Raw genomic sequence first — 24,751 nt, forward strand, 5'->3', positions numbered from 1 at the left:
AAAGGTGGTGGTCCCGGGTTCGTGTCCCGAACCAGGACGAATTTCAACTGTGAGGCTTTTCTTTCGTGGAATCCGTATGGGTTTCCTATGTAGCAAATTGCTACAAACGGATGGATGTCTGAGTTTCCCTTTATTACGTACTTCTCGCCACCTTGCGGGTTTCCGCAGAACTAGCACGTCAGAAATATACTGCGGAAGGGTCGACATTTGGGCGAGTTGGTACTGGTTGGACATCTTGACGGGGCAGCGCAATATGACGAAGGCAGAAGGCAGGAACACACAGGACAGCGCTGAACACAGGACAGCGCACACGACAGGCCCACATAAGTTTTAGGCGTGGCAATAAGAAGCCACACACACACACACACACACACACACACACAATATTCATGAAGTGCCTGCTGGGATTTATCGCTCACGGCCAACGCCGCCGACGCCGACGACACCGGCTTTTCTGCGACACGAGCTCCTTAACGCTGTCGCGTTAAAAGTTATCTCTAGACGCTCATTCTCTGGCTCGCGTTAGCCGTGATGCAGGGAGTTCACATATGTGTAAGTCGTCGCTCCTCGTACGCGGCTGATGATAATATTGATTCAAAGAAGGAAACGACGCTTATAACGTTGACCACGCGGGGGTTGTGTATATACAAGCGTGACGCCACCAGGCTACCAGCCCAGAGACGCTTCCTGCTGGCTGCATGTGCCGAAGCACGCGTCCATGTCGAACTGCGGTACATCATCCTGTGGCACGGGCAGCTCGGACGGTCTGCACGGCAGGGGCTCGCTCCAGAAAAACGAGTGCAGGAAGGCCTGGAATACAAGACACGTTTTTTTTTAGCTGCACCGAATTTTTAAGATTAAGACGAGACTATAAATCGCGGCAACGTTATGTTTACCATTCCAGTGTACGGATTGGCAGCCTCTAGGTACAGAGCAATTTCCGCAATTACGTGCCGAATTAGCGACGTTAATTGACTTTCTAATTATCGACAATAGGTGGCTACAGCAAATGAGTATACCTTGGGTCCCGTCCTCGACACTAGCTGTCCCAACGATCAAATTTTGAATAGCGGATTTCATGTGAGAGCTATTAGAACAATTTATTTATTTATTTATTTTATTTCGAGTGCTGTTAAGCCCTTACGGGTTGTCACCGATTGAGAGAATATTTTAAACACATTAACGCAAAAAGCATTTCCAGCCTCTGCTGAAACATTTCGGCTGAGTGGCATCCCGTGAACACATTGGCATCGGGTCTGTTCCATTCAACAACGGTTCGAATGAGACATGAAAATTTGAATGTTTCAACCCTCGGCGTGTAATGCTGAATGGCATGAGGGTGATTTGTACGAGCTGATACTCGTACTGGGCGTCGTAGATGTAGGCCTGGATCTATTTTCAACTTTTTATTATAAAGCTCGTGCAGGAATTTCAGCCGCGCTATCTTTCTTGGTTGAGACAAGGGTTTTAGACCGGCCCTGTCAAGAAGCGCAATCGTGGACTGTTCTGTGTCGTAGCACGAAAAAATGAACCTGGCCGCTAGCCTTTGGACTCTTTCTAATTTACTGATTTCGGTTTGACCGTGAGGGCCTCAAGAGATACCCGCATATTCCAGCTAGTGCTGGCCTTACTGTAGTTTTATATGCCGCGAGTGTAACGTCAGGAGTGGCATTCCGTAGCCTCCTTTTTAGGAAACCAAGCTTACGTTGCGCAGATCCGCAAATGTACTCAGTATGTTCGCCCCACCTCAAATTATCGGTAATGGTGATTCCGAAATACTTTACATGCTTGGAACGCTTGATTTCTTTCCGCTTAATGGAATATAAATATTATAGCAGGGGGTTTCTTATTTGTAACTGTCACACAGGTAGTTTCTTCAATATTAATTTTCATGTCGCATGTAGCACACCAGTCACTGATAACTTTCAAAGAGTCATTCGAAATTCTTTGGACACTGACACTTTTGACGCAAGAAAACAATACGCAGTCATCCGCGAAAAATCTCACATCAACCACTGGATGGACACCAACTTCAATGTCATTAATATACAATAAAAATAAGACCTATGGGCCCCGGGTGCCAGACGACCTAGCTACGCCACTGTTTATTGGTACGGCGTATTTTACTTTGTTGTAGCGCAAGCTGAACACGTACAATAGAAAGGCACACCTGACACACACAGCGCTAACTTTTACTTCGTAATTTACTTCGTCATTCCGCTGGGCGCCACGGGTCCACTTCCACCGACGAAATGCCGTTTCATGAGCCCAAGGGAATGACGAAGTAAATTTGGCGGCCCGCCGGCATTGAAGCGCTAGGCCAACGCCGCAGACAGCAAGTAGATAAAGCAAGCTGCTCGCGGGGCCGGAGCGGTGGTGACCTCGGAGACGTGACGAAAGGCGGGAGGGGGGGGGGGGGCGACATCGACGACGCAGACGCTCTTTTTCCAGCCAGTTTCGGTTTCAAGAAGCCTGCCAAGGGTAATTAATTGTTCGCGTAGCTCCCACATGAAATCCGCTATTCAAAATTTAATCGTTGGGATAGGTAGCGTCGAGGACGGGCTTCAAAGTACTCATTTGCTGTAGCCACCTATTGTTGATCATTAGAAAGTTAATTAACCTAACTTCGCTAATTAGACACGGAATTGCGGAAATCGCTCTGCATCTAGAGGCTGCCAATCCGTACACTCGAATGGTAAACATAATGTTACCGCGATTTTAATTTTTCTACTTTAAAAAAGATTTGGTGCAGCTAAAGAAGAAAACACTCGGTTTATGCATACGACGAGATATACAGGTTTGGGAACGTGCAATCTTTTACGCGTTGGCGTAGTGTGGATGCTGCGGGAAACGAGAGAATTACACCGGGGAACGAGTTCTATAAGAACCCAAAGTTTATTGGAAAAAGCCTAAACATCGAACTTACAGTGCCGGTTAATGCATGTACACATTGGGTGAACAAACAGCACGGGAACTGCATCGCCCATATAGTCCAGCACTTCTCGCTGATGGATTTCTGTACATATACTCGGGATGTGGATATCGTGCACGACATCTATATCCCGAGTCTACGCACAGAAATCAATCTGGGCGCGGTGACACGGCTCGTCGTCTAGCATGCAGGTTGGAATCTCGCTTACGTGTAACACACTTCTCTCTCTCTCTCTCTCTCTCTCTCTCTATCTATCTATCTATCTATCTATCTATCTATCTATCTATCTATCTATCTATCTATCTATCTATCTATCTATCTATCTATCTATCTATCTATCTATCTATCTATCTATCTATCTATCTATCTATCTATCTATCTATCTTTCTTTCTTTCGCTTTTTTTCCCCCGTACGTCTGCCTTCTTTAGGTTCGTCGCCTGTCCACATTTCTGACCAGTTGTGTTTGAGGTTTCTTTCCTCGAGGAGTCCTCCTCGTCAGTGAAAACTTGACATCTGCGTTCTGTACGACTCGTGCTCGCCACCTATACTATGTAGCTTGCCAAGGGATTATTAATTATATGCGCCTCTCCGGTTCACAACTGCTACACTAATATTTTTAATAAAGTGTATCATCATCGGGGGTGCCCGATGGTGCTGCGTGTCAGACGATTAAGCGGATACTGCCAGGAAGCTGCGTACATTGTCCTTCGAGTTGAACGAATCACTCTTTCCACAGACACGTGCGCTTAGAAGCGTGAGCTTTACACGGAGATCACGTTGATCAGACCTGTAAGCGCGCCGGAACACAGGCAAAATTTTTTACAGAAAAGCATCGCCATTTCTTCTCACAACTTATGCTCCCCCGTCTCTGCTTCTCATGTAAAATTTTGTCTGCGTTCCGGTGCGCTTCAAGGTCTGATCAACGTGAACCTTAAACAAGTAGTATATATAGCCCGACTCGCCGCCTTGTTTCACTATACAGTCGAAAACCCTTAATTATAACGAAGTGCTTCGGAGCTCTGCGAAGTCGCTGTACTGGTCACTTCGTTGTACAGGACGCGCATCGCGCAGCTCGCAGTAGAACTGGGACATAGCTATTCCTTCGTTATATACAGATCACTTCGTTATATAGAGGCGTTCGCTGTAAAGGCACTCGACCGTATGTGGAGGTGTTTCCAGAGTCCCATCGCAGCATATGCTTCTTCGTCGGCTGCTGAAAGGCTGTGCAGGCGTATAAACTTCGTGAAGTAGCGACACTCTCCTCCTCCCCGTTTCTCCTCTCTTTCACTCTCCCTCCTCGACCATGGCGCCGCCTGCACTGCTCGAGCGTAGCAACGGCGCCCAACATGCGTTCCTCGCCACTCCGTTGACGCTTCTCGAGCAAAAGTGGCGCTGATGCACGGCGCGAGGGCCCACGTGATGCTATTAGGCCAATAGCGAATGCCGCCTCCTCCTCGCGCGCTATTCTTCGAAGCGTGTCGCTGCTTTACGAAATTCAAGGGGTTTTAAATCCGTATGCATACTCTGAGGTGATGCGTCCTGCGAAAAAAAAATTCGCTCCTTAGACAGTAGAGTCCGTTGGCCGGGTACTGCGGCTGCCGGTACACGCTTCCTGTCGCGTCAGAGCCCGCGCGCACGACTCATGCAATACATCGCGGAGCCGCTGGATCTCGTACAATGCTTAACGGGCAGTCTGAGGCTCCAGCTGATGTGGCTGAGCATGAGCTGAGGTGATGTCCGTCGGCCACTGAGATGAAGGCGGTGTTAAAAGCTTCCGTGAAGTGTGTGTGGCTCGACCCTTGGGCCCGGCGAGTTGCCGGTTGAGTTTTATTTTACCTTCTGGAATGATATGTTCTTCTTTTTCTTTCCCTCCCTCTGATCAGAGCAACAGTCTAGAGGATTATTACCTGTCTGTCTGTCTGTCTGCTTTTGCCCAAAATATAATAATGCCGTCTGTCTCTTTCTGTGTTGATGTTGGCTAAAGGCTGTCTGCGTGTCTGTCTGTCTGTCTGTCTGTCTGTCTGTCTGTCTGTCTGTCTGTCTGTCTGTCTGTCTGTCTGTCTGTCTGTCTGTCTGTCTGTCTGTCTGTCTATTTGTTTCTTTGTTTGTCTGTCTGTTCGTTAGGTGGTGTGATCGCCTCACGGGCTCACCTTTGAGCACGTCACCCTCCTCTCTGGGTCGTAGCACACGAACGACCTGGCCAGGTCCCTCGCGTGCTTGCTCACGTCGGGCAGCAGGGTGCGCCAGGGAACGCCGGCGCTCTCCGAGAAGCTGATCTTGTGGTAGTCGGGCAGCTCTTGCACGCCCTGACCGGCGGCGACACCGCTTGGTCAGACATGTCGCGCGAGACGCGTTCTCAAGATACGCTAGGTTACGAATCAATCAATCAATCAATCAATCAATCAATCAATCAATCAATCAATCAATCCTCAAGTAAAGGAAATACCTTATGCACCATATCCGCATTATGTCACCATATGGAATCGCGTATAGAACCCCGTATAATCCAATATAAATTACTTCATTATCACATATATGTATGCGTATTTATGGTTATGACCGGTCTTTATAAGGCAGGGCGTCAAACTACCGTCTGTTTTCTGAGAACACACGACTGGGCACCTGTACGTGTAATCTCGCCTTGCTTTGTCTTTGTCTTTCTGCATGCCGTAATAACCCTTCGTGGGATCCTCAAGGTAAATAAATGAATTGAAAAAAACAATCGATCGCTTTTGCTTGCCCTGATTTGACAAGTGCTTCAGGTTGTCCAGAAAAGGAGTACGGCGGGCGGAAACCTTAATGGCGTAATTTATTCGAAGGCGACTTTTTTTGCCTTTTAGATTTATTACTGTTTCGGGTGTCAGCGTTAAGACACTAGATTGAAGGAATACACAAAACACAAACCGCAAGACACTGGAGGTGTACTTGCAACACAGCGTCACGTGTTCATAATTAAGGATTTCTCGTTTTCTTTTTTTTCTTTCCGAGTCGCCGTGCTAGTCATTTTTGAAGTGGCGTTCTGGCAACGACGAGAGCCACCAACACTGGCCTCAACTGATCAGAGATCAGTTAACATACCGGAACACCGGAGACGTCGATACCGGCAACAGCGCTGGTAGCGACATCTTGTGACGCTTTCGTCAACCGCAACACGTTAGAAAAAAAAAATTTGATCTAGCGTCATTGTTCAGACAGGAACGAAAAAAAAATTATTTCTGTACGCTAAGGATTGTTTCGTACCGACGCATTTGTACAAGCAGAATTGTAGGACACGGTCGTTGCAGTTATACAGTTACGTGCACACTAGTTGACGTCTCTGTCGCCAGTGTTTCAGTGTTCCGTAAAATATATGTGTCACGTGTAGTGGCACACTAAAACGCTCCGATCAGTTATCAGAGACTTTTAGCGTATCCGCTATTCCGGCAAACCGGGGCGGTTTGGGCGGATTGGGCCGGAGCGCTGCAGCCGCCTGGTGTTGTAGAGCTCAGTCAGACAAACACAGAGCTAAAATTGTAGTAGCCTACTTTATTCTGCTTCGCTGTTGGTGCAAATTCTTGGCCGCGGCGTAATTGTGTTCACAGGTACGCCGCTGTTGAAAACTTACACCCCAGCTAGGGATAATATAGTAATTGGCTATGTGTTTAGATAGTTGAGCTTTGCACCACCAGCTAGCGCCACCAATCTGGCCGCTCACGTTTACGCTCACGGCCATCCGGCAATCCACCCAAACCGCCCCGGTTTGCCGGAATAGCGGACACGCTAAACGTCCCTATTATGATCGACCAGAAAGCCCCACCTCGACACTACAACTTTTGTTCAATACCCACCGGCCAGACTTGTTCATCCGGAGTTCCGAGTGCTTTTATGACGAGGCACAGTTGTTCGATGTCGCTTTCGCCCTGGGGGGAAAAGGGGGGGGGGAGGAGGAGGTAAGAGAACCAAAGTGACGTGGTGATGTTCACCGCACAAAACTTATTACACTTGCCGCGAAATTTTGATTGAAATTTAACGATTCGGGAATCCTCGTGAGATTCCAGGGCGTTGCATACGCCATGGTGTGTCGTCCTATTTTCACTACTTTAACTTGCCATCAGTCCTCGGAATCAGCTCCCAGAAAATATTGCATCCTCGGACATCGATCACGACTAATTCATTGAGAGGTTGCAGTTTTATTTCTCGGCGTTAAGTACTTATCTAGTTCCCTTGCCTTCTTCTTTAAATAGTCTTGTCGCAAATATGTGTAAAGCTTGTATGATACTGTATGCTGCTAAATGTCTGTTGTACTCTTTCGTGCGCATAATGTTTAATGTATTATTCTAACATTTTGCTTGACTATATCTTTATTCATACATATTTTTGTCTTTGACACTTACAGATGTCTGTTACGTTATCAGGTTTGATGGGTTGTAGTCCATCCTATGTAATGCCCATATGGGCCCTGAAAGTAAATTAATAAATGTGTAAGCAAGCTTTCTGTACACTTGTGTCGCCGCTGTGCATGAAACACTTTTCGGTTTTATTGCGTCTGCTGTGAATTCTAGCGATGAATGGGTCTAAAGCCTTTAAACTTCAGCTTTCTCTACCTTTCTTCGCGCATTTGGCAAAAAAATGGGTCCCCTATAATACCAGGAAGATAGAGCATGTCCGTAATCGTAATTCACGAAATACTCGTACACAAGGGAGAAAAAACGTGCGCAGCAGCGCCACCTTGTCACTGTGACGTCATCTAGGGGACGCGCAACTAAAGTTGCAACGTACATAGGAACATGTTCTACTCACCTGCTGCTGCAGAGGCATTGGCGAGAACAATCGTCAGCGTAATTTTCTTTTTCCCCTTCTGAGAGAGCAACGACGTAACATGAAAACGCTTCTAAAGACGTGGTGGTTGAACGAAGGCTTCAAAATATATAACTTCACTCGAAAGTCGATGCCGCTACCATCGACTTCCGCAAGAGGGCTTCCTTACACGACGGAACTAGGCTTATATAATCACCACGCTCGCAGTACTGCAGTGTGCCACAAACTGTTAGGAGGGCAGGGTAGCAGCGACGACGCCATTGGTTCATGCGTTCGCGCCTTTCTTGCATTTCTAGCTGAATGTCCGCCATTTTTGGTAGGTCAAAGTAGCTGCCAGGAGAAGCGCACTTCTTGCGGCATCTTGCATCAGGTGCGTTTCCTTGAAACGTCCCGACGATTCTCTCGTCACTGAATTTTCGACCGGAAACAGTGGAGCACTCAGAGAATTGGGGCCAGAGGTTTTATGAAGAAAAAATTAAATATTGCGGCACGTTTCCTGAATATTTGTTTAGTTGTTTATCCACACCGCCATTCGGCATTATAGTGTGAGTGCGTGTGTGTATGCGCCAAAGTTCTGAACGTACACAAGAAATGCAGGTATAACACGGGTTAGGTATTACGATCCTCAACAGAAAGCGGCGGATGAGTAAGTAGCACAAAACGGAGCATAAACGACCACAACCATCATCATCACCAACCACAAGCGTGTCAACAGCAATAACAACCTTCATCGGTCACTTTAAATAAAAAAGTAGAACATTTGCAAAAGCTGACGTTGGGCAACCGCACATGAGGTACATTTTATAAAGAGTGAAAAGCTAAAAAACAAAAACAATGCCCGCGGATCACTCTCTCCGCACAATGGCAATGAAATTACTCAATTCCAAATTAATAACGTAATCCTTTTTTTTTTTGTCCGTTTCCAACTGGAGTGAAAAAAAAATCGCTTTCCTGCAAATATCACTTCCCTGTCACTTCCCTTTACTGTTCGCGAAAATAAAAAAAAAGAAAAGAAAAAGAAAAGAGGTGCTGCACGATAACGCGGACACGACAAGATTAAAAAAAAAAAAGAAACTCTCGACTTACGCGATACGGCTTCAGCACAACAAGTGGACTTGTGCCGCCGTCTACTCAACGTTGGTAAAGGGAGCAACAAGATCAGTGATAGGGCGCGCTTCCAGTAGATGGCGACACCACATTATTTGCTAAACGGCATGTAATGGGAAATATTTCTTTAAAGTTATGAGGTATAACATGCACGTCATATTCGACTAATTGTAAGGCTAGCTTTCCCGCAAGGCTGTTCTTACCTCGCTTTCATTTGAATGAAGACCGGTGTACCACCGTTAGGTGTGCAAAACAAAATTTTTCGTGCCTCACCGAAGAGAACGACAAACATTTTTTAAGTAGTAGAAATTCTGCCACAGGCTTCAGTCAATTAATACTTTTTTTATGATTACTAAATGTCATTCAACAAGTATAAAAGTTGGGGCGTATGCTTAAGAGGTATTTTAATTTGACACTGAAGTTAATCTCGAAATTTCAGACCTGAAGTCATCAACATTATGACGACCTCACGAAAGGGAGCGAACTTTGATAACGTTGTGTGATGATGTCACTCGTAAAAAAAAGATAATAAACAGGAGTGCCCCGCACATTTCTTCTGGCTGTGCTCAGTCACGGTAGCCAGAGTGATTGAAGGAACGAAGCGTTACATATGTAATTATGTCATAAAGCTTTTCCGATAACTATAGAGTGATAACTTGACTCACACGAAACAGAGGCGAACCGTTCAACATCTCGGCGAACACGCATCCCAGGGCCCTGCGAATCAGGTGAAATACACTCACTCACTCACTCACTCACTCACTCACTCACTCACTCACTCACTCACTCACTCACTCACTCACTCACTCACTCACTCACTCACTCATTCACACTCACTCACTCACACTCACTCACTCACTCACTCACTCACTCACTCACTCACTCACTCACTCACTCACTCACTCACTCACTCACTCACTCACTCACTCACTCACTCAGTTCACTTCACTTCACTGTCGGCACAAGAAGTAGACTCGTAAGGCCTACAAATCCCGCCATAGCACCATTTTGCATGCCAACGAGAGCTCGAATTTTCGCGCATGTTATGAATGTTAATCGCCAGATTACAACTACCATGCATGTCACGATGTGCCATTGTCAGTATGCTCCGAGCACGTGTTCTGTTACGAACTTATTGAGGGCCCTGACGGGTACATGTATATGCTCAGGTCCCGGAAATAAACTCGTCGTTGAAAGCGTGTGTGTGTGTGTGTGTGTGTGTGTGTGTGTGTGTGTGTGTGTGTGTGTGTGTGTGTGTGTGTGTGTGTGTGTGTGTGTGTGTGTGTGTGTGCGTATGTGTGCGCGTGCGCGCGCCCTTCTGTACTGCGAAGAACTTTAGTATGGCGCACCAACAAGCCGAACGTATAATCAGCTGTGAACAGGGCAACGAAATAGCGCAAGTGACGTCACGCGAACACCCCTTTATGCTCCTCATTTTTTTTCTCCTCCCTTCTCTCCTGCGCAGACAGCTGGCTAGAGAAATGTACTACCTTGAGAGGTCGACTTGATTGCCTCTTTTCTTTAACGATGAGCCTTTCCTCTTTGAATTCCTTCATTTCTTCGCAAGCACATACATAACGTTAAACTGACATTAAAACGGAGCATTAAGTTGCGCTGTCTCTACCATGTACAACTACCGCAAGCCAGAAACTACGCGAGAATGAGAGGCAAGTGGCGACGCCCCATAGAGGTCTCCGTACTTGTATAGCTTCTTGTGACGTCATGGATTTTGAAAGCGTCTATCATGGTCCGACTAAATCAAGGAAAACGAATTACCTTAATTGCGTTCTAAATAAACAAAATATGATAACTCTCCGGGTGGGCGGTGAGGATAAGGAGGGAGTTGGGGTGGGCGGGTGTTGTGTGTGTGTGTAGGGGGGGGGGGGGAGTATGTTGGACCCAAACATGCGAAAACACTTGGAAATCCGTGATGTCGCACCAACGTATGCCGGCGCCGGGGTTGAGGCGCGACGTTCAGAAAAGAAAAAAAAAATGAAGAAATGTGTTTCCTTCATTTCCTGAGCCTTTAACAAAACAGAGTGTTCTTTCCCGCCAAATAAATGAGAAAAACAGTTGAGCCCCGAAAGAATGCCAATTCACTAGATTAAGCTAATTTATAGTGTTGATCTTTAGTGTCTCTTCACTGTTTTATTTATGCTAACAAGCGACGCCACGCGCGGTAATAATTCATTAAAATAATTTATTTCTTTTTTTCGCCTCAGTTTTACTTCTCTCTCAAACAAAAAGAAAACGAGAGGGAGAGAGAGTAAGGAATCCAGACGCCGACCGGCGCTCTCTGTTCAACTCAGCGGAGACTGAATATTGATTTTTTACGGCGACCGCGCGCAACCCCTCTCCAACTACACCTCGATTTCGAATGAAATGGAAAAGGAAAGAAAAAATAAAATAAAGAGAGTAGAATATAAAACAGAGAAAGTAGAAAGAGAGAGATAGAGAGATGAACATTCGCCTCCTCGCCAGAGATCAATGCCGGGTCCGTAGCGTTGGGCTCCGTACAGCAGCTCCGGGGCCCGGTACCACCTGCGCGGTTGGAGGAAAGTGTGTAACAGACGTCGAGATCGAGGCCTCGGGTCTGTTCAATTTCTTTAAATTGGGAACCCCCGTAATCTTCTAGCGCACGCTGCCCCGTTCCTGCATCGTCTGTCCCAGCTATATATATATATCGTTAGCCAAGCTGTTAAAAGAAGATTACCGCAGATATTATTTTCCACAGTGTGGGACCAAATACATGGACGTTACAGTTACTTTTGTGCTTCAATGCAGAAGAGAGCGTTTTGCTTAAAAAAAAGATAAAGCAATTGACTCGCCATCTCAGCCCTGCGAAAGTGGATGTCGCTGATGGGGGTATGCAATGTTTTATTACTTTAGAGTAATGGTCGTTATGGGGGGTAATTTAGAATAATGGTAGTAATGGGAGTAAGGGTAATTTTGACAGCACGCCGCCGCTGTTCGTATTGCCGTTTCTTTTTCCCTTTGTCGCTCCTCGTATTGACGCTGCTACTCGGGAGTCCTAACTATGCACGCGTTGCCTACCCATAGCGATGCTGCAACAACAATGAAATCAGTTGCTAGGCTGGTTCTTCTATATACGAAGGGCTAGTGACGTCACACCCCACGTCGCAAGCTGCCGTCGCCACGACAGCTTGCGCAACAGTGATATATACCGGGAAACGTGGCGCTACGTGTTTCGCATTGTTATCACGGGCGCCTTAATTACCATCAATTGTGTGGCTCGGATGCTTGTTTTGTGCTTGTTCTACATTGAAACGAATGCTGTTCTGTGTGTTGTACGCGTGATTCCACAGAATGTATGCGCTTTCCGCGTCACTTTGCGGGATTGGCCCACATTTTTGCCCACTGACACGAAAAATGCCGGCCAACGACAGGCTAACAGCTTCGCTGTGAAATGTAAGCGGACCAACGTGCAATTTTAAGGCGAGTTTCAGTGGCGCACACCTCCAAACTGGTGTCATTCTGGAAATTCATTCCAAGCGGATACGCCTGACGAACTCACCGGCCACAATTTGTAAATTGCAATAAGATAATTGTGATTGTACAATTCTAAATAAGATCATTAAGAAGTAATAATTAGTGTGTATTTGTTAATTAGCTCAATGTGTGCTTCAATTTTTCACGCTAGTAATGTCCTCTCCTTTTAAAATCAGACGAAGTACTGAAATCCTGTTATCTGAAACAGACGATTCTTTGATTCCATAAAACTTAAAAATGATGACCCCGTGTATCATATGGGGGCATGCCACACATATGGTACATCAGAACGTACGGGTATTTATATGGGGTCTCCATATATGTTCATACGGTATTACTAGATGTGAGGAGTTTTATCGACAAAGGAGGTGCGCCGATAGCAGAAAAAGAAAGTTTGCCCCCGCCATGACGTCACGAAAATGAGCGAGTGCAATTAGCTGGCACATCTGAACAAGTTCCCCCAAGAGGGACTGCGCTGTGTGCAGCTGTTCTTGGGTTCTCACAGCCGACTGCTAAAGCCCCTTAAACTTCGTAAAGTAGTGCCACGCTTTGAAGAATGCCGCCACCTCCTCGCGCGCTCTGGCCGAGGCCGACGCCGCGTTGCTATTGGCCTAGTAGCATCACGTGGGCCCCCGCGCCGTGCGTCAGCGCCATTTTTGCTCGAGAAGCGTCTACGGAGTGGCGAGGAGCGCATGTTGGCGCCGTTGCTACGCTCAAGCAGTGTAGGCGGCGCCACGGTCGAGGAGGGAGCGTGAAAGAGAATAGAAACGAAGAGGAGTGAAGGCGGAGGAGGAGAGTGTCGCTACTTTACGAAGTTTAGGGGGCTTTACTAGCTGCAGAGTATAAGCGCCCACTTTCGACGGAGTATAGCGTAGAGCGAGAGGCCGCGCGATATGGTGCGTACCTCGTAGCAACGCCAGAGCTGTGCTCCCGGTCCCGCGAATGCAGACAGGCGAGTCCGAAGTCGGCCAGCTTCAAGATTCCTTCGCTGTTCACCAGAACGTTAGTTGGCTTCAGGTCCTGCATCGTCAGTCAGTCAGTCAGTCAGTCAGTCAGTCAGTCAGTCAGTCAGTCAGTCAGTCAGTCAGTCAGTCAGTCAGTCAGTCAGTCAGTCAGTCAGTCAGTCAGTCAGTCAGTCTTATGCTCCTCCTCACCAATTACGTGCAGTGCACCGAAAGGTACGCTTCGCTTCAGCCAGTGGAGATCAATGAATGAATGATATTGAAGCAGCGCACTTAAATACTGACGCGTTCACGCACACACGAAGAAGGACATACACAGACGCTGGTGATGAATGGGTGAATGCCGGTGATTGAATGAATGAATGAATCAGGGGAGAGATTGTAGCGCGTGAGCTCTCGCGCAAACCGAGTTGTGGAAAGGATGGAATAAGGGGAAGGAGGAGCAGGGGAAGCACAGTAACACGTGAGCTCTGGCTCAACCGAATTGTGGAATGGATGGGGTAAGGGGAGAGGTAGGGAGAGACTGCAGCGCATTAGCTCTCGCGCGACCGTGTTGCGTAACGGGCAAGGAGGAGAGAGGTAGAGAAGGAGGTGCAGCGCGTGTAAAACCCCTTAAACTTCGTAAAGTAGCGACACGCTTTGAAGAATGCTGCTTCCTCCTCGCGCGCTCTGGCCGAGGCCGACGCCGCGTCGCTATTGGCCTAATAGCATCACGTGGGCCCTCGCGCCCTGCATCCTCGTTTCTCCTCTCTTTCACGCTCCCTCCTCGACCGTGGCTCCGCCTACACTGCTCGAGCGTAGCAACGGCGTCAACATGCGCTCCTCGCCACTCCGTAGACGCTTCTCGAGCAAAAATGGCGCTGATGCACGGCGCGAAGGCCCACGTGATGCTATTAGGCCAATAGCGACGCGGCGTCGGCCTCGGCCAGAGCGCGCGAGGAGGAGGCGGCATTCTTCAAAGCGTGGCACTACTTTACGGAGTTTAAGGGGCTTTAAGGGGAAGAGGAAAGCGTCCGCGGAGGGAGCATTACGTCACGCAGCCAGCCTTGGCAAGCGAAGGCTCTGTGAAGCCACAGTGGTGGTCCAACATGTGACCTATTGCGTCACGTATGCCTGCAAAACGGGAACACTAAAACCAATCACGCACTTTGACGCACAATCACCTGCTGGGCCACCACTGACCCAGAAGATTACGGCTTCCGAATCGCGTTGCGGTATGCGCTGATTGGCTAGCTTATTTTTACAGAACGCGCAATAGATGCCCTTTAGTTTTTTGCCAGCACTGCGCTGTCGTACCTTTGTCCCAGGAGCGCGAGTGGGACCCCACACGACACATCAACCACCAGTGGCGTAGCAACAGGGGGGGCCGGGGGGCCGTGGGCCCCGGGTGCAAGGGGCCAGTGAGGGGCGGGGGGGTGGTGTCATATACGTCTGAAGGCACCCCTCCTTCCGCCGGCTACACCCGGAGAGGGGGGTGACAGAAGACCTATGGGCCCCGGGTGCCAGACGACCTAGCTACGCCACTGTCAACCACTCATCTAAAGTTTGCGCCCACTGGGTATTATCTTGTCCTCAAACAATAATCGTTATCTGTCTTGCGTGACTTTCGCGCTTCTCAAGCGCGTTATCAGCGTGGTGTAGCATCCTACAGCACGCTGATAACGAAAGCAGCGAGGGCAGAGGTTTTTTTTTTTCCAATCAAGGAAACGCAGGCAAGGCCGATAACGATTATCATCATTTGGGGACAATACGCGGCCTCTAAAAAGCAGTTGGCACCCTATAGGCCGCATTGATAAAACGTTTCGATATCGGGCGACTTCGATTGGATAAAGGCGCTTTTACCGGCCGCTGTTTGTGTTGTGGGGTTGTGTACTTGCTCGTTTTATATGCGGTGCCGCCGAGCATGGTAGCATAAAGCATGGGACTCTATACGTTCGCACTACGGCAGTCGGAGTCAGGTACAACAGTGCGGTACTCACACATAACACCGATGCCGGTTTCGCATGTTCGCTCGGACAAGGAGAAACGAATAAGCATGTATTTTCAATGTTCCTTTGCAATTCTTTTGCCTCCGCATAGCTCTTTGCGCTCGCCATTCGATGTATGCCGAAGTGAAATAAAGCACTGAGGTGTATGTTTAAAGTTGATAGAGAGTTTTAAGCCTGTCAGTTTACGGAATTCCGAAACATTGAAGAGACGTGCGGATGGATGGATGGATGTTATGAGCGTTCCTTTTGTAACGGGGCGGTGGGTTGCGCCACCAAGCTCTTGCAACGCAGCGGCGTTGGCGGCGCCATCACGTGGCGATGACGTCAACTAGAAAACATGCACAGTAACGGCAACGACCGTTTCTTCTACCTGTCTGCTGGTGGAAAGGTGCCGGTAGGCACAAGCATTGGTGCGTATACTCCATCTCACAAGCTGGTACGTTGCAGCACTGTCGAAGGTACGAGGCGCACTCAGGCAATATCCTTGCGCAGTGCTATATAGTTCCGGGCGGAACTGGCTGATTATTGGCTACACTGGAGAGTTTTACTTTTGCTCACTAGATGATACGGTACAGCGATACGGGACATGCTCCTGACACTCATACACACCGTATACCGAGAATTACTGTGGCAATTACCGCCGGTAACCGTAATAACATGGCAGCGCCCATACAGCGCCGACCACTCGCTTCGATCTTCATGATTTCGCTCTTGTTGCTGGCTGTCCGCCCTGTCAGCAAGAAACAAGAGGCAAAATCTGTCATCGGTAAGCCTAATCTCAAGCTGAGGTCAAATCATTAGGCATGTTCTATCGTAATTATTGAGAACGCCTGTTTGATTTCACGCAGCCAGGACTAGAGACACGGTACCGAGCCGTAAAACTGGTTTGATTTCTATAGTTAGCAGATGGCGCCACAGCATTAGCATAGGGTGATGTGTAGACGATGCGGACGCTATAAAAACCTAATTGTTCACTGCATCAATAATTTACTACTGCGCTCTAGCATGGTACGTGATGACAGTAGCGAGTAAACGCCAAGTAGTCGCCGAGCAGACGCTGTGGCGCAGGCGAACAAGGGCATTCGCCCATACTACTTGCTAAGGGGGCTGCAAGGTAACTGCAGGGAAAGGCTACAGGTAAAGCGAATCCCTGCTGTCGCATGCATGTAAACGTAGATTATAATTACGGCGTCAAAACATTTTTCGCGTCAATCCATCAACCATGGTGCATGTAAAAGGATGGCAAGCAGACGCTGAGCAGACGATGCGGTGCGGATGAGCACATCTCGATGGGCATTCTGCCTTCCTATTGGCTAAGAATGCGTGCAGCTTCCACAGTACTGCACACAGCTTGTGAGATAGAGTGCAGTAGATTGCGCTTTCTTCCCCCCTTCTGCGCGAACAATGTCACAACGCAACGTTTCTAAGGCGTTGTAGTTGAAGAAGGCGTCACGAGATGGCGCTACCAGCTTTGCTACTGCCGTTCATGGCTCCGGTAACCCGGTAATCCGGATTAATGGCGTTTTTCACTGGTCGATTCGGAGCAGGATTTTTTGCTCCGCGGCAACGAATCCGAATTTCACTGGTCGATCTGGAGCGGGTTCGCGCGTTCCACTGGTCGTTTCGGATCAACTCGCTCCGCGCCGGATCGCTCTCACTTGCTCCGCCGCCGAGACGCGGATTCGGGCGGAAATAGAACGCGTCACATGGCGTCACTTCCGTCTTCAAGCGAAATCGGTACCCGGTCGGTACGCACAACATTGTGTTGGGCATAGTTTGCGGAACCAGTTTGTGTCACGTGCACGCAGACTTCCTGTGTGATCTCCCGCGGAGCGTTCGTGCGCTCCACCGGCAGACTCGGATTGGTGAAAGCCGAGCGCTCGCTCGAGGATTCAGGCGGCTGCTCCAGATCGACCAGTGAAAAACGCCATAAGAAGTTTACGGACAAACTAAGGATCTCCAATAGCGAAAGTCACCGTATAACGAACGGCTGACGCTTTGCTTGATATCCATGGTCATGTATCTACTCACGTGCATGGCGGCCTTACCCTGTGTAGAATTCCCATGCTGTGGCAGTGTTCCAAGCCGCACAATAGCATCCGCATGCAGCACTTGACGTGGCCCTCGCTCAGAGGGCGCTCGGGGTTGTGGATCAGCGTGGAGAGGTTGCAGCACAGCAGCTCGAATACCAGCAGAACACCGCTACTGCTGGCGATCACCTCAAGCAGCCTGACCACCTATGCTCGGTTTCAGCAGCGTCCATGCGAATAATGGAAATCCATAAAAATTAGGGCAGCAACTCCCCACTGGGGAATTGCCAGACAGTGCGTAGCATTGTTTGTAATCGTGATCTATGGAGCCAATACTCTATCCTTGAAACCAAGACTGCCGTGTTTTATGAGACAAGCAACTCCAAAGAATACCAGGCACACTACGACGGTGTCTCCAACATACTCGTTTTTACCACCAACCTTGTGCTTGATAAATAAAAGAAATGTTGTAGTTCTTTTCTCGCGTAATTGGCCCGCTGACATGCACGCTTCTTCCTGTTGCAGATGCAATTCTCTGGTTGCTTGCGTTTTCAGGGCGTTACGTCCTGCGCAAGCTCTCGCCTGTGAGGGCAAATCGAAACGCGCTCGCTTGCGCGAAACTAATTCATAAGAATGCACGCTCTATGCCGTTTGTCGATGCACGAGTCTGTGGCGTAATATAATGCAAAAAAAAGTGTCCGTGGCGTAATGGTTTCAGTATCGGGCTTCTATACGTTCGAATCATGCCGTCGGATAACTTTAATTGTGTTTGTTTGATTCTTTATGAAACAGAATTTAGTCTAAAATGATGAGCTTACAAAGCAGTTTGAAGCCAGAAGGACGACGTTCAGGCAAATATGTGTATTAATCATCACTAAGGTGCTGGCTGACACAATGACGCCTCGGAAGTTCTTGCGCCCACGGGCAGGTAGGTGGCAGTGGGCGTACAGAAGCTTGCGCATTCGCAGAAATGCAGCTATTCAATCCTAGATGTCGGTACGGGTTTTTTGTGACACGAAACGGAAGGTCGAACGGAACGGAGGAGAAAATTACTCCGGGAACCTAGCCAAATAATATACTACGCGTTAGCGAAAATGTGATTCACTGATAAAGCTTCAGAAATCTACTTATTTTTGACGTCTGCCAGAAAAACGATAATGAAAAACTATTTTTTTAAAGCGAAGCTCTTAGACACCCGTTCCTGCGTTGAGCGTCGGCCTCGGCGTAACCGACAGAACGAGCGGAAGCTAAAAGACGGCGAGAGCGAAGAGAGCGCGAGGAAGAAAGCGGAGGAGGAGGGTACGGCGGAAGCACGGGTAGCGGCGAGTTCCGCACGAGACGTGCTCCGCGGCGGCGACCCGCTACGAGATGGCGCCATAGTAGCGTGCGCCATCACCCGGTCGCGGATGGAGGCATGCGGCGAGCCAACGCCTCCTGTAGATAGCAGGCCTTTGGGCAAGCGCGTCCGCCGATACCGTATATGGAAACGAAGCGCTGGAGTGAGTTTGGGACCCACTGCGCATGCGCTACCTAAAGCCCCTTAAACTTCGTAAAGTACTGCCACGCTTTGAAGAATGCCACCTCCTCCTCGCGCGCTCTGGCCGAGGCCGACGCCGCGTCGCTATTGGCCTAATAGCACCACGTGGGTCATCGCGCCTTGCATCAGCGCCATTTTTGCTCGAGAAGCGTCTACGGAGTGGCGAGGAGCACATGTTGGCGCCGTTGCTACGCTCGAGCCGTGTAGGCGGCGCCACGGTCGAGCAAGGTGCGTGAAAGAGAGGAGAAACGAGGAGGAGGAGGAGAGTGTCACTACTTTATTAAGGAGCTTTAGCGCTACCTCGCCTGTGGCGCCGCCGCCGCTAGAGGGTGCGCTCCGCGCAAGCCACGCATTCCCGTACTCACGCTTTCTTGAACGATGAGCGACGCAACCTATGGAATGCAAGACATCTAAGGAACTGCTCTGAAATTTCGCTTTAGGGAGTCTCGTAATCATCGGTGAATTTTTTTCTTATACTATCTACGAAATGTGCTATTATTTTCTTTTTCAATGGATAGCTGCTAAAGCACCATAAACTTGTACAGCATACCAACAACGAGTGCTGTGTGCCTTCATTTTTTTCGTCTTATCCGCCAGGTATACCAGATGTCCTCTATCATTTCAAAACTTGCGGTAATGTAGAAGCAAAGCGTATTTTTTAATATTTATGGTTTAAGACTCCCCGTGTGGTTTTTCAAAACAAGCACAGTGTCAAGAATCCTAAAGGCCATTGCATTGTGTTCCTGGCTCGCATGCAGACTGCACAATCAGAACTAACAATAAGAACTGGATCCCTGCCGGCAGAAACATCGATCGTTTAAAGTTCTATTGTATTACTGCTTCGCAGATGACATATTGTAGAACTAACAATAAGAACTGGATCTGTGCTGGCAAAAAAAACTTCATTTAAATACTACTTTTGCCAGCATAAAAGAATCTACCGATTTTTCAAGTTAGAATTTACGGCTGTTTCTTTACAACCTGTGGCAACACTGCACTGGATCGACGCAATCTATAGCGCTACGTGTATGGAACGCCGAGAGAGAGGATCCATGTTACCGGAACCTATTTAGGAAAACGAACAGTTTGGGTCCTCCCATCTTGAAGACGGAGGCTTTGGCGACGGCTTCAAGACTGCCAAGATCTCCCGAACACCTAACAGCAACCGGATGGAGACAACTTGTACTTACTATACAAGTTGCGAGCAGTTGAGGAATGCTTTCTTAACACATCTTTGCTGTTTGAAAATCTTGAACGCCTCAGTGTAGTGCCCCCGGGCATTGGTCCTTGCGTTTATACTGGGTGTCGCACGTAACTTGTGCCGAAATTATGTAAGTGCCGCGTAGCTGGACAGAATGAAGTTAATGTTGTTTGTCGGCGCTTGGAGCAAGTCAGACAGTTCACAGCGAAGCTGTATGTGGCTACCCGATTCGTCCGTCTGTCGGTCGCCTGTACGCCTAAAACTCTTCTGGCGCAACCCCAATGCGCATGGGGGGGAAAAAAAGAAAGAGAGAAAGAGAGGCGCGCGATTGGCCACCACCACCTAGATAGCACAAGGCCTGTTTACTCCGATCCATTACGTCACGCTACCTAGCCCGAAATTTTGATGGACAAGGCTGGCGTGATGAAAGCGGTGACGTCAAAACCACTGTTGCCAACTCGGTGGCATCCCAACCAAATTCTGCTGAAGTCGGGATATACACTCTTAGAAAAATTTACACCCTTTGGGGCGTATCTTGTCCCACAACAATAATCGTCATCTGTATGGCCCGCGTTTCCTTTCTTTAACGCTGCGAGCCTGGTACTTCCCAGTCACGAACGGCATGCGCGTTATCAGTGTGACGCAGCTTCTCGACAGGAAAGTAGCGAGCGCCGAGCTTTCAAGAAAGGAAACGCAAGCAAGGCAGATGACGATTATTGTTGTGGGACAAATATACACCCCAAAGGGTGCAACCGTTTTAAGAGTGTAACGTCATCAGATTGGAGTGAAAAGGCCTTATGTTGTCTATAGGTGGGGTTGGATTAGCTGCGCCAATGTCGACGTCGTTGCTCTCCGTCGCAGCCGAGCGCGCGCGCAGCAGTTTCTCTCTGGCTCCGAAATGGGTAGGCCACACGTCATAGGTACTCCTGAGGAGCAGGCAGCTTTCGATCAGCAAAGCCGCAAGCAGAACAGGGAACGAGCTCGTCTACGCCTTGCCGATGCTGCAGCCTGGACACAAAAACAGGCTCGTGCAGCCGAGCGCAAGCAACAACTGCGTACCGAGGATCCAGCAGCCTACCAAGTCATCGTTTAATGAAGCGTCGGAATTAACCCAGTGATAAACTTCGGTGCAGCACGTTTCGGCATCACTGGTCAACCATCTGTACGGAGTACTCGGGCGGTGATTTCTGTATGTTGCCTAATTACATAATCAGTTATCATTAATTAATCGAGCTCTCAAATATTCCGAACAAAAGTGTCCATGAGAAAATTGTAGACCATCCTAAAAAATTACCGATGAAGCTTGCTACGTAAGCTTTTTTTCTCAGCCTGAAAGAATGCCACGAAAGGTGCTGCGCGACTACCGTGTGTCACTATATTGTAGTTTTTGTTTTATTGCGACAACAATTAAAGAAACTCCAGACGAGTTCTCGCTGTCGCCGTGATGTACCGCAGAAAATTCATAGCGCGGCGAGATCCCATAGCGCGCCGTAGGCTGTGGGTGCGAGGAAAAGCTTCCTAAAGTAGCGACACTCTCCTCCTCCACCTTCACTCCTCCTCGTTTCTCATCTCTCTCACGCTCCCTCCTCGACCGTGGCGCCGCCTACACTGTCGAGCGTAGCAACGGCGCCAACATGCGCCAACAACCAACCGCTCTCCTCGTTTATAGGCGGTCACTTTTGTTTGCTTTAAAAACGAATAACATTGCCTACAGTGAGCGGATTCCCTTATCTAATTGGTTGACATGAGGCGAGGAGCACGCACAAGTGGCGAGGGATTCAATGGGACTGAGCCAGTGCACTGAAAATCGATAACCGGATGAAAAAGGTGGTGCCGGCGTCTGCGATTGGTCCGCTTCCCCTTGCTTAGCTCGAGGTGGCTGGTCGAAAATCGCGGCGGCATGCAGCGGAAGGTTAAGAATGCCGCTAAAACGGATCCTCAGCAAAGAATAGTTTGCATAGCGAGGTCGTAAACGTGCCGAAAGTACTCGAAAACGTTACACGGCCACGCAAAATGTTTTATTACACGCAAATAAACCAATGCTCTCCGGCATGTGCGAGTAGCCAGTGCTACTGTACCAGTGCCTGAGCGATCGGTGGCAGCCATCGTTTATTCCTTTCGGAACGGGGCAGCCTGCGGCTATTAAGAAAAAAAAAACACTTTTGTTCGGCATATTAATGCATCTTTAATGCATGCACGTCACTTTGAAGCGGTGAGTTTTCGCGGTGTTGGGTGAAGTGGGTGGAGCCCAAAAGCTTTTGACCAATGGCCGAGGGCTAATGTCAAAAAGGCGTCGAATCAAAAATAACTATTTTTCTTTTGTTCGGTCCAATGATGCATAATCAGTGTGTACGCGTCATATCAGACGGGGGACAATGGCGGTTTTCGTGACGTCGTGCGACAGACTGGCGCAGTGGGGTGTTTCAAAAAAGTTTTTCACCAATCGCGAAGGGCTGATTGCAAAATTGGAATAGAAAAGTTTGGAATAGCTTTACGTTAGAGCGCCCATTGTCTCGAAACTGCATGGTGGCATCCTGGAGATTCAAGTGGATACGTCTTGCGAACTCACCGGCTTCAATACGTAAATTGCAATTTGTGTTGTAACGCAATTACTTGAAAGTTAATCAGTGATTTTTGTTAATTTTAGTTGCATATGTGTTTTGATTTCCCGTGCTAATAATGTTCGCTTCTTCGAATAATCCAGGGGCCCTATAACGTAAAACTATTCCAATATGTTTTTATTCCAATCTCCTGAAGTCGAATTTGCGTAGCCACTGACGCAAGCACCGGGCGGTCACCCGCAGAGTTATCTGGACAGACCAATCAAACGCTCTCCTCGTTCATAGGAGGTAACTTTTGTCTGCTTGAAAAACGAATAGCATTGCCTACACTGAGCGGCTTGTATCTAATTGGCTGACAAGAGGCGAGAAGAATGCTCAAGTGGAGAGGGATTCGATGGGGCAGAGCCAGTGCACTGAAAAGCGACAACCAGGTGAAGAGAGTGGTGCCGGCGTCTGCGATTGGTCCGCTTTCCTTACTTAGCTTGCGGTGGCTGGTCGAAAATCGTGGTGGCATGCAACGGAAGCTTAAGAATGACCCTAAAACGGATCCTCAGCAGAGAAGAGTTGGCCGAATGAGCTCGTAAACGTGCCGAAAGTGCTCGAAAACGTTACGCGGCCACGCAAGAAGTTTTATTATACGCAAATAAACCCATGCTCTCTGGCAGGTACAAGTAGACATCGCCTGAGCTATCGGCGGCAGCCATCTTTTATTCCTTTCAGAACGGGGCAGCCTGCGGCTATTCAGAAGAAAAATTCAGTTTTGCTCGGCATATTAATGCATATTTAATGCATACACGCCACTTTGACGCAGTGAGTTTTCGTGGTTTTGTGACGTCGCGTGACAGGCAGGTGAAGTGGGTGCAGCCCGAAAACTTCAGACCAATAGCCGGGGGCTAATGGCGAAAAGGCGTCGAATCAGAAATAACTGTTTTTCTTTTTTCGGTCAAATCATGCATAATCAGTGTGTACACATCATATCAGATGGGGAGTTATCGCGGTTTTCGTGACGTCGCGTGACAGACAGGTGAAGTGGGGTTGGTCCAAAAAAGTTTTGACCAATCACGGAGGGCTGATAGCAGAAATGGAATAGAAAAGTCTGGAATAGTTTTACGTTATAGCGCCCCAGCGCAAGGACAAGAATTATGCTACCTGCTTCAGGCGAGTTTTAAAAATTCCGGGAACCTTAAAAGTTATCAAGCCGTATCTGTCACGTTTGGTTTTCAATTAAGTTTGAGTTGATCGAAATACAGCGCTTGTCCCGTGTGTCTTCCGTGCGTAGCTATTGTGGATAAGGAGGTGTTGAGATGAGTTCCAGTTCGCCCGATTCGCCATCCTCGTGCAGTCCTACGCTATATCCTCGATTTGCACATTCTTAATCGACCTTCTTGTGTTTCAACCACACGAATTAGCGCTGCATTCTTGTAATTATTAGGAAAGCATGGTATTAGTGTACCAGAACAGCGTACTTCGACTTACGTTATTATGCTTGCACATATACATTATTACTATATGCATTACCATCGCTCTTTAGTTGGGGCCATGATAGCGTTCTCTATCACACAGATACGGCATATGTTGTACTGCTTGTACTTACATTTTCGTGTTCCAGATGCTGTATGGCCTTGATTTCCCTATAGTAAAGTAAAAATGGAGTGCGTTCTGCACATCGCGCGCTTGGGAACGAGCGAGAGGCTCAAAATCATACCTGAGAGTCGCGCGCGGCAGGCTATTGTCGGCAGCTCTGTGCGGAATTTTCTTCACAGCCACTACCTTTCCTGTCAAGGAGCACCGAGCCTTCAAAACCACACCGTGCGCGCCTTCGCCGATCCATCCGAGCGCCTTGTAATTATCCATCGTTCACTCTTTCTTTCAGCCGCGGTGCATCGCACTTAAGCGATCCAGGTGCTTGTTGTGTACGCGCCCGAGGTTGCTATGGTGCTGAAGAGCGCGCATTTTGTTTTGCGCAATGCCCGATACAGTTTGAACGAGGCGTTCTGGCATGGGAGAAACACTGTGACGCTGTCTGGGTAAACTAATCGAAAAGTGTTTCTCTAGTTACCGCGACTGGATGTCGCAATTTGTGCTTCGAAAGCGCATGCAACGCCCGTACGTCGCAGTATAGGTC

The 24,751-nt window shown here is 48.4% G+C and overlaps 1 protein-coding gene across 1 annotated transcript; it reads right to left on the reverse strand.

Annotated features, from left to right (window-relative positions):
* Window positions 1–666: 666 nt before the first annotated feature.
* On the reverse strand, window positions 667–24,480 carry LOC139047811 (cyclin-dependent kinase 20-like). Its single transcript, XM_070521945.1, has 9 exons — window positions 24,332–24,480; window positions 24,221–24,257; window positions 17,346–17,534; window positions 13,252–13,367; window positions 11,316–11,378; window positions 9,503–9,554; window positions 6,761–6,832; window positions 5,084–5,239; window positions 667–810 (listed from the first exon to the last, which is right to left on the reverse strand). Exons 1-9 carry the CDS (start codon window positions 24,478–24,480, stop codon window positions 667–669), a joined length of 978 nt encoding a protein of 325 aa, XP_070378046.1.
* Window positions 24,481–24,751: the final 271 nt, after the last annotated feature.

The sequence above is a fragment of the Dermacentor albipictus genome, chromosome 7 (genome assembly GCF_038994185.2).
Source record: "Dermacentor albipictus isolate Rhodes 1998 colony chromosome 7, USDA_Dalb.pri_finalv2, whole genome shotgun sequence".
Classification (NCBI taxonomy): domain Eukaryota; kingdom Metazoa; phylum Arthropoda; class Arachnida; order Ixodida; family Ixodidae; genus Dermacentor; species Dermacentor albipictus.